Genomic DNA, 18,238 nt, shown 5'->3' with positions numbered 1-18,238 from the left:
TAGTTCTTTCACGATTCTAGAGAGCACTTTTTCAATTGGACATTTATGCAAGGCTCAAATTGTGGTGAATCCATCATCCAAAAGGTTGGTGTCTATAAATACATTTAAATTCCTAGCTAATTATTACATGGTGGTCAAGATCATCATTGTTAGTATGTGATGCTATATTTAGTTCTTAGAAGTAGAGTAGAATAGTTGTTCTTCAATATTGTGCAATAATTGTTTTTTACTACGATTTTCAATTTACAGGGCCGGGGCTACCAATTTCAATTTTTCAATAATTAGTGTACAATAATGTTTTCCAAAAATGGTACTTTTGAGCTACAATTGTTGTTCATGAAGCTCGATTTCTTATTAATTCTTTGTAATTACTATCTCAGTATTTTTTTGTGCGGAGATGGATCGAGAGTGGATGCATCTGTCTCGAACGGACAAGCGGTACATGCATAGCGTTAGGCAGTTTATCACCGATGCCAAAGCCCATGCTGGGAATGGGAACCCTGTCTTCTGCCCATGCAAAGACTGCAAGAATCATATGAACTTTCGTTAAATTGAGTCTATACGATCACACTTGATTACCAGGGGGTTCATGCCAAACTATACGATATGGATTATGCATGGCGAGGTTGGTGTGAATGTTCTGCGGGAACATGATGATGATGTGGACATGCCTGACGTAGCCATCAACGATGCTAACGAGGAACCCGGTGTCAACACGGAACCTATGGCCACAGTTAATAATGTGTTTAGGAACACGCTAGCTAACGACACTGAGGATAACGATGGCATTTCTCAGCTGCTATGTAATGTAGAGACCGGATGTCTTAGTGAAAGACAGCTGAGAAAGCTAGAGAAAATGAGACAAGATGGCAAAACACGATTGTATAGAAATTGTCCAATAAGCAAACAGAAAGCCGACATCATGCTATTAGAGTTCAAATCGATAAACAGATTGAGCGATAAAGGCTTCGATCAGTTGTTAGCTATAATAAGGAAAATGCTCCCAGAAAAAAACTAGTTGCCAGAAAAGACATACTTGGCCAAGCAAATGATCTGCCCCATCGGCCTCGAGGTTGAAAAAATCCATGCGTGTTCCAATGATTGCATATTGTACCGTGGAGAAAAATACAAAGACTTGGACAAGTGCCCCAAGTGTGAAACTCCATGGTATAAGGAAGGGCCGTCAGATGAGGGTACCAAGACCAGAGGAGGTCCCATAAAGGTCGTTTGGTATTTCCCTATAGCTCCCCGGGTGCATAGGCTGTTTGCATGTGCAAAGTCAGCTAAGCTGTTGTGCTGGCATGGCAAAGAGCATAAGAAAGATACAATGATGAGGCACCCCGCCGATGGGCATGACTGGAGGACTGTCAATACTATGTTCTATAAGGACATCGGTGGAGAGGTAAGGCACCTTTGGTTTGCTTTGAGCACAGATGGGATGAATCCTTTCGACCAGGTTAGAAGCAATCATAGCACCTGGCTAGTGACGCTCTGTATATACAACCTTCCACCTTGGGTCTGTATGAAGCGGTCATACATTCAGATGCCACTACTGATCCAAGGGCCAAGACAGCCTGGGAATGACATCGATGTGTTTCTGGAACCAGTGATCGATGAACTAGTGGAGATGTTTGAAAAGGGTGTGCCAGATATTTGGGACAAGTACAAAAAGGAACATGTCACGATCAAGGGAGTACTTATCGCTACAATCACCGACCTACCAGGTCGAGGTTTGTTGTCCGAAGAGAAGACAAAAGGCTATACTGGATGTGTCGAGTGCTTGGACGACACCGATGCGGTAAATCTGCCAAATAACTCAAAGATAGTTTATATGGGACACCGTAGGTTCCTACCTAAGGATCACCCTTACCGTAGGAACAGAAAAGATTTCAATGGTACTATTGAGAAACGCTTAGCTCCAAAATATCGAGACGGGCCTGCGATACTTCGAGAACTCAACAAACTAGAGGTTGTCCTTGGGAAGGGGGACAATGCACTAGCAGCGCCTGATGGGAGCGTTTGGAAGAAAAAAAATCAGTTTTCTGGAAACTACCTTACTGGCCATTTCTGAGTGTACGCCACTGTCTTGATCCCATGCACATCACTAAAAACGTGTGCGCTAACACTCTTAACACCTTGATGGACATCGGGGGACATCAAAGGATTCACTAGCCACACATTTGGACATGCAACACTTGGGAATCAGGAAGGAGCTGCATCCCGTGGAGCTAGAGAATGGCCAGTTCGAACTTCCGGTTGCGTCATGGACATTGAAGAAGGAAGAAAAGTGTGCGCTTATTTCTTTCTTCAATGAACTCAAAGTCCCGATGGGCTACTGTGCAAACCCGAAGAGGCTAGTGAACATGAGAGAACTCAAGTTCAACTATGGCCCTATGAAGGCCCATGACTGTCATGTCATTATGACTCAGCTGCTCCCTGTTGCCCTGCGTGGTATCCTCCCCCCAAAGGTCCGCGCCCCAATCATAAAGCTTTGCTCGTTCTTCAATGTGATCTCAAAAAAGGTCATTGATGTGTCCACGCTAGAGCAGCTGCAGCGGGACATAGCCGAAACTCTCGTTAGGCTTGAGATGCATTTCCCGCCGACTTACTTTGATATCTCATTACATCTGCTCATTCATCTTGTTGACCAAATTAGAGCCCTTGGCCCAATGTACCTGCATCAGATGTTCCCTTTCTAAAGATTGATGAAAGTTTTCAGGAGGTATGTTAGGAATAGATTTAGGCCAGAAGGGGGCATGGTTGAAGGATGGTCAACGGAGGAGGTAATTGAGTTCTGCACATATTATCTGGACATCAAAAGGGTCAGAGTTCCAGAATCTCGTCACGAGAGAAGACTACGTGGCAAAGGAACGGTCGGGGAGAAATCTGTTACAGTAGACGACTTTGTTTCTTTCAGACAGGCACAGTTCGCTGTTCTCCAGCAAGCCGAGGGTGTGATGCCATACATTGACGAGCACAGGCAATCGCTGCAAACTCTGTATCCAAGCAAGTCACAGGCTTTGCTGGATAAAAAACATAAGGAGGAATTTATCAGCCGGTTGCGACGTCGCTTGCTTGGAATAAAGCTGGGTAATCAACTGGATGCCTTAGCCAATGGACCTTCGAGTACATATCTTAAGTACCAAGGGTATGAGATCAATGGATTCACATTTTACACAAAAATACAAGATGGAAAGAGCACATACCAAAATTGCGGTGTTCGTTTTGATGCTCATGACGAAAACGGCAACGTGCAGGCGACATACTATGGTTTCATAGAGGAGATATGGGAGCTAGCCTACGGTCCGTTGAAGGCAGCTCTTTTTCGCTGCCAATGGGCCTGGCTCGAGGAAATCAACACTGACAGCGAAGGGTTTACTACTGTTGATCTCACTAAGACCGCATACAGAGACGACCCATTCGTCCTTGCAAGAGATGTTATGCAAGTCTTCTATGCAAGGGACAACAAGACAAAAGGAAGGCTAAAAGTAGTCCTAGAAGGGAAAAGGAAGATTGTCGGTGTCGATGGAGTGACGGACGAAGAAGACTACAGGGGCTATCAGGAAATGCCTGCATTCGGGGCGAACGTACCCCTACCTATCCTTCAAGAGGGTGACGAACCTGCTTACGTACGAATTGATCACAATGACGCCCTCATTGTTGATGCACCTAAAGATAGTTAGATTATTGTTAACTATATAATCATTATGCAGACGTTGTATCAGTAATTCACACTGAATATTTAATTTATATTTTGTGTGCATCTCTACAATTTAATTATTGACTATGTAATCAAATATTAAGATGATGTTCACAAACACTATTATTTGATAATTATAGACCATTAATTCATTATCATAGAATTAAATAATCAAGATACAAATTTTTGTGTTATTTTAGAATATAAACTAACTGTATTATTTCTATTAATAAATAAACAAAGAAAAGTAAACTAAGTGAACTCTCTATTCTATCTCAGCGGTTAAGGCCGCACACTGACCCGCGCTCGAATCCTAGGCGGGCCAAACTTTTTTATATTTTTTACAAAAGGCTGCGATGGCAGGCTCCAAACCGACACTATTTTTTTTATATTTTTTTACCTAAAGTTGGCCGCAGGGCCCTTCACTGCCGGTTTTGGGTTCAAAACTAGCAGTGATATCTTCTATCACAGTCGGTTGCTCAAACCGACACAGAAGGCCCAATTCACTGTCGGTTTTTAAACTAAAACCGACAGTGATGTGTAGATGCTCCTCACATGCCAACAGTGCTCCCATGACCACAACCGTTGGAACACTGCTCCCACCTACCCCGACAACTTTAGTTCAGAAATAAAAATGTACCACGACTGCTAGCCCCTATAAAATGGTCCTCGGCCAGGAGATAGCCTCTCCATGCATGTTGGTTTCAGCCAGGCCTTATCAGCCATGATACAATGTTTTCCTCTCACAACAAACCACATATATCATTATGCATCGTAGTCCACCAAAATAGTGCACACATGAGGTACTAGAAGAATGCTACTGAAGATAGAGCAACACTGAATATTGGAGATGCCACGAGGTTCACAGAGCCATCCACTGTGGTGCGCTCTGGACTGTATGTCCAGAGAGACCTGGTGTGCTCTGGGTAATTTCCCATCCCGGAGCGGCATTGGTTCATCGGTGCGGTGCCGAGCTGAATTCGATGTGCTCTGGACTGTACCAAGAAAAAGGCCATGTACAGCAGAGGCATGGATTCATCGATGCCACCTTGTCATCTCCAACTAGTATAGCTCGTAGACCACCTCGGTGCTGTTGTTCGACCCTAGTTGGTGCTAGAAGAATGCTACTAAGGTGGTTAAATTATAATGTGTTGATACACATTGATGGTAACATTGGCCTGTACGCAAATAGGTCTTTGTTATCGTATATGGAATTTTAGTGTAAGGTCTTTGTTATCGTATATGTAACTTTTTTTGTAATTTTTTTATGTATTTCATTACTTTGTAAATAAATATATCGTTGTTGTTAAAACTTTCCCACTGTAGTATCTAAATAAATATATCCGTTACTTATATGCACATTCACTGTCGGTTCTATTTAGAAACCGATAGTGATAGTCACCTTCACTGTCGGTTCTATTTAAAAGCCGGTAGTGATATACACCTTCACTGTCGGTTCTATTTAAAAACCGACAGTGATGTCCATGCCCCCCTATATAAAACAAACTGCCGGCCACATACATCGATCCCACCCACCCACGAACTCTCTCAGTCTCATTTCTCACGTTTCACTCTCACTTCTCAAGACATCCACTCTCTCTCTACGTGATTTGGTCATGGCTCCTACATTTTTCAATGGTATTGATATGTTGTCTTCTCTAATATTCTATCTATATTCATTTGATCTATATTTATATTCATGTTTTTTTGCATTCTACATTTATATATATTCTTATACCTTGCATTCGACCTATATTTAATTATGTTGCCACAGTTTACTTGAAAGAAATTTTTGTGCATATTTTTTTTTTGCATTTTATCGATCAGGTGGTATGAACAACGGACCTCCCCCACCACAAGAACCAGGTTTCCACCCCGGCGATGAGCCATTCGCTCCTAACGTGGCCATTCCACGGTTCCCTGTTCCAGCTATTGTATGAAATATTTTCCAACATCTTTTGTTTTTTGATACTAACAAATAACTGTAATTAGTTTAATATCATTGTTGCATGCATATATATGTCGCAGACTATATCCCCAACAGATTGGCTGTGAACAACACTTAGCTGGTTCTTTATCTCGGACATCGTCGAGAACACGATATCTAATGCAAGTGGTCGGCTATGGACGTGTGAACTCAGTTTTTTCATCCCTGTGAGGGGTTCAAATCATCGGAACCATATCCACAGGACCGGAATACCGAGCTCGGACATGATAAGTGCCCAATTAACTGCCGTGCGCATTTGTTTAGAGGCACTTCGACGTATTTGCTATGATGTGCCTAATTTCTCGCACTTTAAGGCACTTGCTTTGAATGCTGGTGATATCCCCGTCCCGCAAGCAAGCGAATGGTTTGCGAGCTACAACCATGCGGATATGGTAAAATGGTCACTTATACTTGAGTCGTGGTTATTTGTTGTTTAATATTGTAATAACATTCTCTAATTTTTTTCTTTTTCTTCATATGTAGATTGCGCTACAGGACCTTACCTATGCTGCATGTGGCTTGTGGGCCGTTCTAGACCAAGCTACGGAGCAACTCGGGTACGATTGGGAGTTCTGCAATGGAAACCTCGGCCAGCTCACTACAGAAGGACGCCAGTACTACATAAGGATTACTAACAGGGGCAGTGGTCATTTAGTAGGTTACATCTATGGCCGACCATTCTTTCGGTATTGAGGCACGAGAGAGTGCACTCATATGGGCATTGGACTTCATCGATACAAGCGGATACATAATCTGTGACATCAATTACCATATATGACTACAGAGGCATGTTAGTGTGCGTGGCCCGATCGATCCCGGCAATGATTCTGATGGTAATTAATGTTTATTTAGTAGGTTTTCAAGGTCGTAGTTTAATTGGATTCTAATTTTAATATGTACAGCTTTGTGTGTTTAATTATTGTCATGCATGTAATTCGTGTAACATTTGTTGGGCAACTAGAAATATACATTCCGGTGTCGTATTTGTCTCAAAATTTTTCTCAGGCTTGCATGTGCTACGTGTGAAGGAAACACCAAGTTTTGGATTTTTCGGAGATGGTTTGCTACTTTCTGAGGTTTAATTGAATTTCCGTGCGACGAGACCATTTAATTATAGGTTGAACTGAGTCTACCTACGAAAAGATCCGGAATGGTGCCAAACTTTTACACAGGCTCTGATGTGCCCTAGGGATAAGAATTTTGTGGAGGTGGATAAAAAAATCTATTGGGTCCAAGACGAAATTCACCCTCTTTTGTCTCATTGGGCACAGAGAAAAATATAATAAATAAAAAAATGATCAGAAAAACCTAAGATCCTGTGTGGGGTCTTAATTTGGGTGTACAAGCTTGCCAAAAAAATTTCAAGCAATTTCGACATAGGCGGTGTATACATGCTTCACGAAGGTACATGTGCCCTTTCATCGAACCATGACTATACACATAGGTTATCAAGGTTTCTGTGGTTCATATGCATTCCGGTGCCGTATTAGTCTCAAACTTTTTCTCAGGCTTGCACGTGCCACGTGTGAAGGAAACACCAAGTTTTGGATTTTCCGGAGATGGTTTGCTACTTTCTGAGGTTTAATTGAATTTTCACACGACGAGACCGTTTAATTATAGGTTGAACTGAGTCTACCCACGAAAAGATTACACATGCTCTAATGTGCCCTAGGGATAAGAATTTTATGGGGGTGGATGAAAAAATCTATTGAGTCCAAGATGAAATTCACCCTCTTTTGTCTTATTGGGCACAGAGAAAAATATAATAAATAAAAAAATGATCATAAAAACTTAAGATCCTGTGTGGGGTCTTAATTTGGGTGTACAAGCTTGCCAAAAAAATTTCAAGCCATTTCGACATGGGCGGTGTATACATGCTTCACGGAGGTACATGTGCCCTTTCATCGAACCATGACTATACACATAGGTTATCAAGGTTTCTGTGGTTCATATGCATTCCGATGTCGTATTGGTCTCAAACTTTTTCTCAGGCTTGCACGTGCCACGTGTGAAGGAAACACCAAGTTTTGGATTTTCCGGAGATGGTTTGCTACTTTCTGAGGTTTAATTGAATTTCCGCGCGACGAGACCATTTAATTATAGGTTGAACTGAGTCTACCTACGAAAAGATCCGGAATGGTGCCAAACTTTTACACAGGCTCTAATGTGCCCTAAGGTTAAGAATTTTGTGGAGGTGGATAAAAAAATCTATTGGGTCCAATATGAAATTCACCCACTTTTGTCTCATTGGGCACAGAGAAAAATATAATAAATAAAAAAATGATCAGAAAAACCTAAGATCCTGTGTGGGGTCTTAATTTGGGTGTACAAGCTTGCCAAAAAAATTTTAAGCCATTTCGACAGAGGAATACATATGCTTCTATTTATTCAGTATGTAAAATAATTTTTTAATATATATAAACATCACTGTCGGTTTCAATAAACCGGCAGTGATGAGAAAAAACCGACAGTGATGCTTGTTATCACTGTCGGTTGATTTTGAAAACCGGCAGTGATATATAAAAAATGAAAAAATAATTGTGCCAGCCCTCGGGTTTGAGCTCAGATCTCGGACTACAGAGTTCAGACACTTAATCGCTGCGATAGTATAGGATGTGTGTCTTGTTTATTTATTTTGTCTTTTTGACCTTTACACCGCTTAATAAATAATAAAATTATACCAAAAAAATTGGGGTGCCCGGGATTCGAACACGGGTATCGGGGGCTAAGTTGCGGTGTCTTAACCGTTGTGCCAGTAGGAGGTATTCAAAAGGAGATAAAAAGATAATTTACTTATGCTGTAATTGCTACACTGAAATCACTGCCGGTTTAAAGAATGGCCCGGCAGTGATTTACCCCTATCACTGCCAGAACATAGACATGCTGCAACACGGTATTTCTCAGCACCAAGGTGAAGATGATCAAATAAAGGATTCGACGACATAGATTAATAACTAGTAAATTTTTGAGCACCAGTAAATTATTACATTGTCCTAAGACATAGATTAATCACTAGTGCTACTAATTATTGCCGGTGCTGCCTGCGTCGTCGTCCCCCTGCTGCCGGTGCTCCTCTTCGCTCTTCTTTCGCTCAGCCCTGCGCCGGCGCTGTTCCGCATCCATCGTGAGATGCCGCTCGGTCTCCTGCTCCTGGCGGCGACGGCGCTCCTCCTCCTCCTGGCGGCGGCGCTCCTCCTCCTTGGAGATCTCGACGACGCGCTTCAGGATGCAGCCGTCGGTCTCCTTCTGTGTGATGGCGTGGAGGTGCCGGTCCTCCTCCTCCTTCCGAACCGTCTCCAACGAGTTGAAGACGACATCCTCCACCGGAAGAGGTTTCGGTTCCTCCTCCGATGTGGTCTCACGGTCCGGATCGTCCTCAAGGTTCGCCTCGAGGTCCGATTTGAACGATGGCGTCGGTGGAGGCATCGGGGGCGACATGAGGACGACGGGTTCAGCATCGCCCATGTTGTCTTCAAGCGGCGAGGCATTGTGGCGGCGGGTGGTCGTCGAGGGCCGGAGCGAGGTGTGCGTGGGAAGGGTGTGCTTCGCTTTCTTGACGCGCAGTGGTGCAATGGCGGTCGGCTGCGTGCATGGTGGCCTAGCTTATATAGGCGTGTCTGTGGGTGGAACTAATCACGGTGCAATAACTCCCTCCCCTCGGAAGACGGAGCGCGCCTGCATTGGGAACGCCATTGAACCGCCATTGCACATGCGTTGGGAAGACGGAGCGCGCGCGCCTGCATTTGGGAACCGACACGAGCAGCGTGGCCGAGGAGTAAACGCGGCGTCTCTTCGTGGGGAACTGAAGGGCCACGACCAGTCCAAGGACGTCGTCTCTTCGTGGGGACTCCTCGGTAAACAGTGGCTCTTCAATATTCATGGGAACCGCACGACCAGCGTGGCCGGGGAGTTGAAGGGCCTACGCGCAAAGCAGGGACAGATAATCACTCAAAGGAATAAATTCCTTCAAACTCTCCAAAATCAGGTAATAGCTCAATGGTTTGTCTGCTGCTCTGGAACTTGTAGGCTTCGGTTCGAATCAGGGATGCAACACAATTTTTTTGCATTTTCTTTCAATTTATATTCCTGCATCACTGCCGGTTTAAAGAATGGCCCGGCAGTGATGTACCCATAACACTGTCGGTTCCTAGTTAGAACCAGCAGTGATGAGATCTGGTATAAAAGGCCGCTGTGGGTTGAAATTATCCAAATTTCAACCTCGCGCCAACCATTCCCCGCGCTCCTCTTCTACAACGCCGACGCCCGTGCACCGCCCCACGCCGGAGCACCCATCCACCACCCCCCGCGCCGCCGTTCCTAGCCCTGCGCTCCTCTTCTTCGACGCCGAGGCCTGTGCACTGCCCTACACTGGAGCAACCGTCCACCGCTCCCCACGCCGCCGTTCCCAGCCCCGCGCTCCTCTTCTTCGACGCCGACGCCCGTGCACCGCCCCACGCCGTCCACCGCCCGACGCCGGAGCACCACCGAGGCCTTCAGGAGCGCCCGCGGACAGCTGCTTTACCACCCACACGGTGAGTGCGTGGCTCACTGCCCGCTAAGTGTTAGATGAAATGCCCGCTAAGTGTTCTGTTTGTCTAAGAGTTAGATAAGAATTTCTGGCTGATTTGTCCCACAACTGCTTACTTGAATCAGTAGAGGCTTTTCATTTACCAAGTACTACAACTTATTGTTTGATATGATAATTTACTTGCCATAATTTATGTTACTGCTACTTTATTGCAATGCTAGCATACAGTTTGATCATGAATGTCTAGTCTGTAGTGCCACCGATGCTCAATGTTTTTGGATGTGAGGATGTAGTATATATATTTTAGACCTATAGAACTAAGTTTTTTTAAATAGTTTTAAAGATGAAGAATGTATGCAACTCTAATATTTTGATAGGGTCCTATTTTATTTGACTGGTCATGTTGGTTAATTACAATGACTTGCCTATTTCCTTTATGTTGTAGATGTTTTGCTTTGACCTTTCATCTAATATTTTCTTATATATACTACAAGAAATTATTTATTTCTTGTATAAGTTTTAGTATATTTTAAAAATAATGCTATTTTCAGATACCTGTTGTCACAGTCCTAGACCGCCAAATTACACTATAGAAATATTTGATTGTTTGGGGATTCAATCTTAGGGGGAATGTATAGCATGCTTAAAAAAGGCATCTATAGATGTTTGTTCTAGAAAAAAGTTAAAAACAACTTTTAAAATTGGCTCGGCAGCAGCAGCAAGTATGATTACTAAACCACATTGATCTCCGAATAATAAATAGTCCAATTATTGAGGTAATTTTTTTATCATGTCAAGGATAAAGAACATTAAATAGAATTAGTTTGGCCATATAACTTGAATAATAACTCTTGTTCAGTGAGTTACCATTACCACTTACCGCATGCCTAATTTACTTAAATGTATAGGCAACCATGGCATGGTATGTAGTGCATATTGGTCACATGCCTGGGATTTATCGAACCTGGGAAGATTGCTATGCTCAAGTCAATCGCTACCCTAGTAATTTGCACAAAAAATACAACACAGAAGCTGAAGCTTTAAGGGCCTACTATAGTCATCCGACCTACCTTTCAAACCATGGGCAACCGGCCTACTATGGTCCAATGAATGCAAACCATGGCCATCCGCTGGCACTGGATATCGAAGAGAAGCCACCCGCCGGAGGTGTGAAGATTAGGAGAATTGTCCATTGGTCTTGGAAAGATGTCATGCTTTTATTTATGGTTATGGTCATCGCTTTTCTTATTTGGAAGTTGATGTAGGCTTAGTTTCGTAGAAGAGTAGGTGGACTTTGTTGTATGTGGTCAATCAAACAATGAATTTGTTCTAGGTGAACATATGCTATTATTTGACTTTGTTGTATGTGGACTTATTATTAGACTTTGCATTAAACATATTATATATATATATATGAACATATGCTATTAGTAGTTGTCCGCGGCCAAAACTAACCACGATCGTGTCACAGCCATGACTCATCGTCGTCTGTTACCCCATTGCCGAAGAACTGATCGGCAACAAGAAGCGGTAGATATCACTGGGACGGGAGAGTCGCATGATCCGACAAATGGTGACGGTGTCAATCAGGTCGGTGAGAACGAGCAGCCATGGACCCCGTCCGGCCAGCTCGATCTGGGTCAAAATGACCAAGATGGCCAGGTAACTTTGGTATCATGTCACTATGTAGCCACACACGCTAATCAATTGAGAGGGTTATTGCTTACTTGGTGTCTCTAGCAGGAGCCTCCACCGGCCGAGGAGCCAGAGGGTTCGGGTAGCAGGAAGGCCAGATCCAAGCGAGGCGTGTCAAAGGTTCCTGTTGGTAAGAATGCACACTGGCACATTACTAAGTTCGATGAATTCGGGGATCCACTCTCACCGCCTATAGCTTTGACCAAATACAAGACCATCCTCGGGTTACTTGTTAGGGACTTCATCCCGATTAAGTACAGGAAGTGGATTGGGAAAGATGATGACCGGTGGAGGGTTTCCGAAAGCGAGAAGGATTACATATGGGATGTCAAGATCCCAGAGTATTTCACTTTCCTAGCCGAGTATGACAGGGAGTTAGTCAAGAAAAAAGCAAAAGAAATCATGGGAACATGCTTCAAGAATTTCAAGGGGACATTGTACAAGAATTTTGTCCTCCAAAATAAAGAGCCAGATTTCGATGGTGGACAGTTTAGCAAGCAGAAGGACTTCTGGCAGGCTTTCAAGGAATACAGGTTATCCGAGGACTACTTAGAACTGAGCAGGAAGAATAAGGAGAATTCGTAGAAAGCGACGAATCCTCATCATCTTGGCTCTCGTGGCTACGCCAAAAAGATGCCAGAATTTGAAGCAGAACTTCAAAAGATGGATCGCCTTGCTGAGGAAGGCGTTCAGGTTGAGACCGCCGATTAGGAGCCCAGATCGGTAATATACTGTATGGGGAGGAATGTACGGCACGCCGAGGACGGGAGCTTTAGCTGCTCAAATGTACCCATGAGCGAACTCATCCAGAGGATCTCCCAGGTAACTGAGGAGGTGAGGCAAGGGACTCGCACTTCTAAAAGGGAGAAAGACGTGCTCACCCAAGCACTCGGAACCAAGGAGCACCCTGGTCGCATTAGAGGAACCGGTGTTGTTCCTTGGAAACTAGCATTCCCCCAAGAATCTAACACTTACCGGAGCCGCTCGAGGGGTAGAGAGGAACATGAGGCAGAGTATTTGAGGAGACTAAAAGAGATGGAAGACAGAATGGAAGCACGGGTTGAGGCGACCGTTGAAGCGCGAGTCGAGCAAATTTTACTGTCTAAAGGATCAGCAGTACCACAAAACCCTACTCCTACTGCCTTTAGCCCACAGTTTAGGGGTCGCAGCAGCTGCGGATCGACCCCGCTCGACGAAGAAGAGGCGAATGTGCCTCATCCGGTGGACGACATCACTGAACCCGTCAATGTCAGGTTGTACATTCGTCAGGAATGGACAAAGGACAAGGTAGCGCTCAGCCAGGCCTGGCCTGTGGGAGACAGGACAATTAATGGCCGCCCAATTCCACTGGGGTACGCTCGCGTCACCATTGACAGAATACTTGATAAGAAGTATAACAAGATATCCATTGAGTACCCCGTAGCGGAAGACACGCCGAAACTTGGTCATAACAAGGGCTCTCAAGTGGCCTGGCGCAAGCGCTTCATTAAGCTTGACCACCAATTGTCCTCTGATGATGAGGACGACTACGAGTCTTCGCCCACCTGCGATGATAACTCACCATCTCCCAACAAAGATCACTCCCCTCCTCATCTGGAGCCATCACCCCCGAGAAGACAGAGGTCTCCTTCTATTCCTCCTCGTCCGACTCCATCTTCATCAGCCCCAAGAAAAGAGACTCCTCCTCCTCCTCCTCCTCCTCGTCCGACTCCATCTTCATCAGCCCCGAGAAAAGAGATTCCCCCTCCTCCTCCTCGTCCGACTCCATCTTCATCAGCGTCGGGAAAACAGAATTCTCGTCGTCATCCTTCTCCTCCACCTCAGCCCAAAACAAGATCAAGGACATCCTCGTAGTCGCAGAAAAGGTCCTTGGATTCGGTCGCTAATGCTCCCAAAGTGGACCAACAGAAAAGAAAAAGGTCGTTCAGTGGCAGCGTTACCTCCTTGATGGAAGAAAAATTTACAGCACACGTCAAGAAGGAAGATTGTATTAGTTTCTTCAATCTCTGTGCCTCAATGCCTTCGTTTATGTTGAAGTCCGAATTCGAAAGGCAAACACAGAATAAATACGCTACAACAAGAGACGAAGAAATACACAATAATGATTTAAGGAACGTACATAAGTACGTCGAAGACAACCCAGGATTAACCATGGAAGAGGCCGCGACCATCTATTATGATGTACAAGGGACGACAACACCAGCAATGAAGTATGTAAGGGGCAATTTTTTGGTTCACGATCATGAGTATAAAAATCTAGCAATATATATGCGCCATTTACATGAATATTACATGGCTCAAGCAACAGAGACGGGCAACTTTGGTTTTGAGGTTATTATCCGTTCGCCACATGTTTTCCATTATCCTGAAGAAGAGAAGTTCGATGTCGAGTGGGAGTGCTTGTTCCAGCTATACCAGAAACGTGATCTTGATGTTCAACTGTTGACGTTGTGGACTATGTAAGTACCCTAAACGCATGATATTATAATTAACTACTCTCTCGATACACAAATTATTAACTTTTGAGCACTTCCCATGATTTTATGTAGCTGTATAGCAAAATTTTGCATTCTAAAAAGCAAATGGGATTACATAGGCTTCTTGGACCCCATGCGAGTCAATGAGAGGACATGTCTAGGCCTCTATGGATGTGATGTGGAAGACTTGAAACAGAGATTGATTGATGTTTTCGACGAATTCACGATGAAGAAGAAAACTCACATACTTCTAGCCTACAACTGCGAGTATGTGTTCTTGGCTTTTAATTTTATGCTTCTTTTTTCGTTAAGATTATTCGATAATTATGATTCTGTGATTGCAGCAACTATTTCGTCTTCATTTGTGTTAATCTTGCCAAAAATCTGCTCGAGGTGTGGGACTCGAAGAAAAAACCATTTCATCATCTGGATGCACTGGTGTCAGTGCTGAATTAGTAAGCGATCCTAATAACATATTATTTTCTAATCACACATGCCCGCTTTCTAATGTTTCTCCTTTTAATGTTGCTCAGTGTCCGAAGAAGCCATATCGGTGGGAAGCCGGTCCCATTCAAGGTTGTCGAAATGGAGGGGAAGTACCTATCACAGCCGGCGGGAAACAATGAATGCGGGTTTTATGTAATGTGGGCAATGCTTCGCTACATCGGCGGGAAATCGGAAGAAGCCGATAAGTTGGTGTGTATAATCCCCATTTCATTTATGTCTGTTAATAATTCAACAAAATAATTTACTGTTCCTCTTTGGATATCATCTTTTTTAAACGACAGCGCAAGAAATTTAAGCACGAAAGGCTGCTAGAGATGGAGATCGTCGCACTACAATCGGAGCTGTCAAAATTCATCTTAGCCGAGGTATTGGAAAAAGATGGACTATTTTCCATTGCACAATCCGTGAAGTACAAGGACTAGTATGGCCCAGAGCGGCTCGCCAGATTATTGTAAGAAGTCTGAGAACATTTCTTTTTTGTTTTGAGGGATCGAGATCTAGATATAACATTTGAACTGTAACTGTAACATTTGTAATGTTTAATATTTATGGACCTGTCGTCTACGTAGCGTATATAAAGCGAAACCCGATCCCACGAAAAATATAAATATAAAATGCGAATGGGCCATCACCGCCGGTTAGCAACAAACTGGCAGTGTTGTCGTAACCATCACTGCCGGTTAGAGCCATGAATCAACAGTGTTGGACTACTCAACTATGCCGGCTTGAGCCATGGACCGACAGTGTTCTCTTGCTCGACACTGCCGGTTTGAGCCATGAACCAACAGTGTTGGACTACTCAACACTGCCGGCTTGAGCCATGAACCGACAGTGTTCTCATGCTCCGCACTGCCGGTTTGAGACATGAACCGACAGTGTTGTCTTGATCAACACTACCTACTTCAGCCATCAACCGACAGGGTTGGTTTGCTCAACACTGCCGGCTTGAGCCATAATCCGACAGTGTTGGCTTGATCTACACTGCCGGTTTGGGCAAGAACCGAAACCCTTGAAGCAAACGTCACCCTTAAAGCAAACGTCACTGTCGGTGGGGACTACAAACCGGCAGTGTTATTCAACTAGACACTGTCGGGTGGAACCACGAACCGACACTATTGTCTGTAGATCAGTGTCGGTTTTTAAGAACCGACAGCGATGTCAACCTCATATCACTGTCGGTATGCCACTGTCGGCTCAAAATCCGGCAGTGAAGGGGGTTTTTGAACCTGCAGTGATGTACAGATCTAGGGTAGTGCAGTACACCGCTGCACTGAACCCTATCCTGTACCGGTGCCTCGTCAGCCCTATGTTCGGGGGCACCACTGACCAGAAGGTGGTGGAGGAGAACCTGGAGAAGCTGAAGAAGGTGCTGGAGGTGTACGAGGCGCGCCTGGCCAAGCACAAGTACCTCGCCGGAGACTTCCTCAGCCTCGCCGACCTCAACCACGTCTCCGTCACGCTTTGCCTGCTCGCGACGCCCCATGCTTCTGTGTTCGACGCGTACCCGCACGTCAAGGCATGGTGGGATGGCCTCATGGCAAGGCCGTCTGTCCAGAAGGTCGCCGCGCTCATGAAGCCGTCTGCTTGAAGTGAGCTGAGTCTTCGTACGTTCCTGGAATAATAATATATATAAGCCGACGATCGAGCTGTGTCCTGGTTCTCGATCGATCGGCATGTTATCCAGCAGGTTGTTGTGTTGAATAAGCTAGCCGAGTTGTATGTGATCCTTTGAATAATTGCACTGAGAACAACGTCGGCATGTTTTCGTGTCTTGAGAATAATATAAGCTATGTGCTTGGTATATATAGTATCTTCTCATTTAATCAAGATAACTACTACTCCCTCTGTTCTAAATTCAACTCCGTTCTAGATTTTCTAATATTATAGATATATTCTATATCTAGATGCATGCAAAAATTATCTACCTAAAAAAGTCAGAATAACTTACAATTTGGAATATTTCACATGCATAAATGATGGATGTTAATGCTCTTGGAATGCTTAACATAGTCGAACTAGCTATGTCATTAATTTATATCTATCAGAATATTTCATATAAACGCAAAAAGTTATATATTATGAAAATATTTTTCGTTGTATTATTCCCCTTTATTGGTAGTTATTAAAGGTAAAAGATCTTATGACAAACCTAGCTAGGTCCTTTATGGTACAGTATAACTCCAGCTTTGAGATCTGTATGCAAATTGAGCATCGCTTTTAGTGCGAGTTACTCATGGTGCCCAAGGTGGACTTGAACTTGATATAGATTAGGCCTCCAATCTGACTTCAATGTTTATATATATGCTGGCCTTTTCCACCTCTATGCCTCTTTCCATGTACTTCCTTATCCTATATATATTTTCTATAATAATAATAATAATAGTAGTAGTAGTAGTAGTAATAGTAATACTATACCATTACTATTACTATTACTACTACTATTATTATTATTAGGTAGCAATCTATTTATATAATCATGAAAAGAAGTACATAGGAACTCACCTGCAGATTTAATTGTCATGCTTGAGGTCTAGAAATTATGCCTTGCATAGCAACATGAAGAGTGTTGTGTCTACCCAAAGAAGTCATGTCCTTAAAATTAGAGGAAGGAAGATCAAATCATATCCCCATGATCATAAAGGCGGCAATCGTGGTCAATGGGATGGGTGGGGGTGGGGGGGTGGGGGGCGATTCCCTGTAGCTACCATGATTAACGCGGGAGAAAGAATTTTTTTTCGAGAACATGATTTCACGCGTATTTCATTAAGAAGATGGGGGAGAAAGAAATCAATCGCCACTGTAATCAAAGGGACCTGGGGCACTGAATGAAAATTGGACGTAGGATGCGAGGGAGAGAAAACCGGAGGAAGGGAAAAAACCAGAGGGATGGAGGGAGAAAACCGAATCATATACGTTATGTCGGCACAGGTAGATGACAATGGAAGGTACACACGCATGAAGCCAGTTGGACAAAACCCTCATGATCTTTTTATCAAAGATATGCATATGCTGCGTAGTGAATTGGTTTTTTTCCTGTTTGTTGGTAAAAAAAAACATGTATTTCGTGATGGTTGGTTCTAGGGAGATATAGTGTTGCTGTAGGTGTGTACGCATTTATGTGGTGGTTTGTGGCCCTCAGTGAGTTTAGCTCCACCACAAAAAGTTTTTGTGCGAGTAAAAAACCTGGCACAAACTAAATTCGTGCAAGTTCCTCACGGCCACAAATTATTTCTGTGTTAGTATCTCACAACCATGAATTATTTTTATCAAAATTCAACTTTGGCTGATCAACTTGGATGAATCCGGGTCTGAATTTTTTGAAGTGCACGAATTTTTTCCAGTTT

At 43.8% G+C, this 18,238-nt stretch overlaps 1 protein-coding gene and 1 long non-coding RNA gene across 2 annotated transcripts in view; both read left to right on the top strand.

Annotated features, from left to right (window-relative positions):
- The window catches only part of LOC136517433 (uncharacterized), a 156,123-nt gene that overhangs the window by 188 nt on the left and 137,697 nt on the right, over positions 1–18,238 (top strand). The window contains exon 2 of the long non-coding RNA XR_010774266.1: positions 21–84. This is a non-coding gene — a long non-coding RNA (uncharacterized lncRNA). The remainder of the gene's footprint in view (positions 1–20; positions 85–18,238) is intronic.
- On the top strand, positions 16,075–16,697 carry LOC136518184 (glutathione S-transferase 1-like). Its single transcript, XM_066511845.1, has one exon. It carries the CDS (start codon positions 16,075–16,077, stop codon positions 16,480–16,482), a length of 408 nt encoding a protein of 135 aa, XP_066367942.1. The 3' UTR covers positions 16,483–16,697.

The sequence above is a fragment of the Miscanthus floridulus genome, chromosome 17 (genome assembly GCF_019320115.1).
Source record: "Miscanthus floridulus cultivar M001 chromosome 17, ASM1932011v1, whole genome shotgun sequence".
In the NCBI taxonomy this organism is placed as follows: domain Eukaryota; kingdom Viridiplantae; phylum Streptophyta; class Magnoliopsida; order Poales; family Poaceae; genus Miscanthus; species Miscanthus floridulus.
This window is presented reverse-complemented; position numbering and strand designations above follow the sequence as displayed.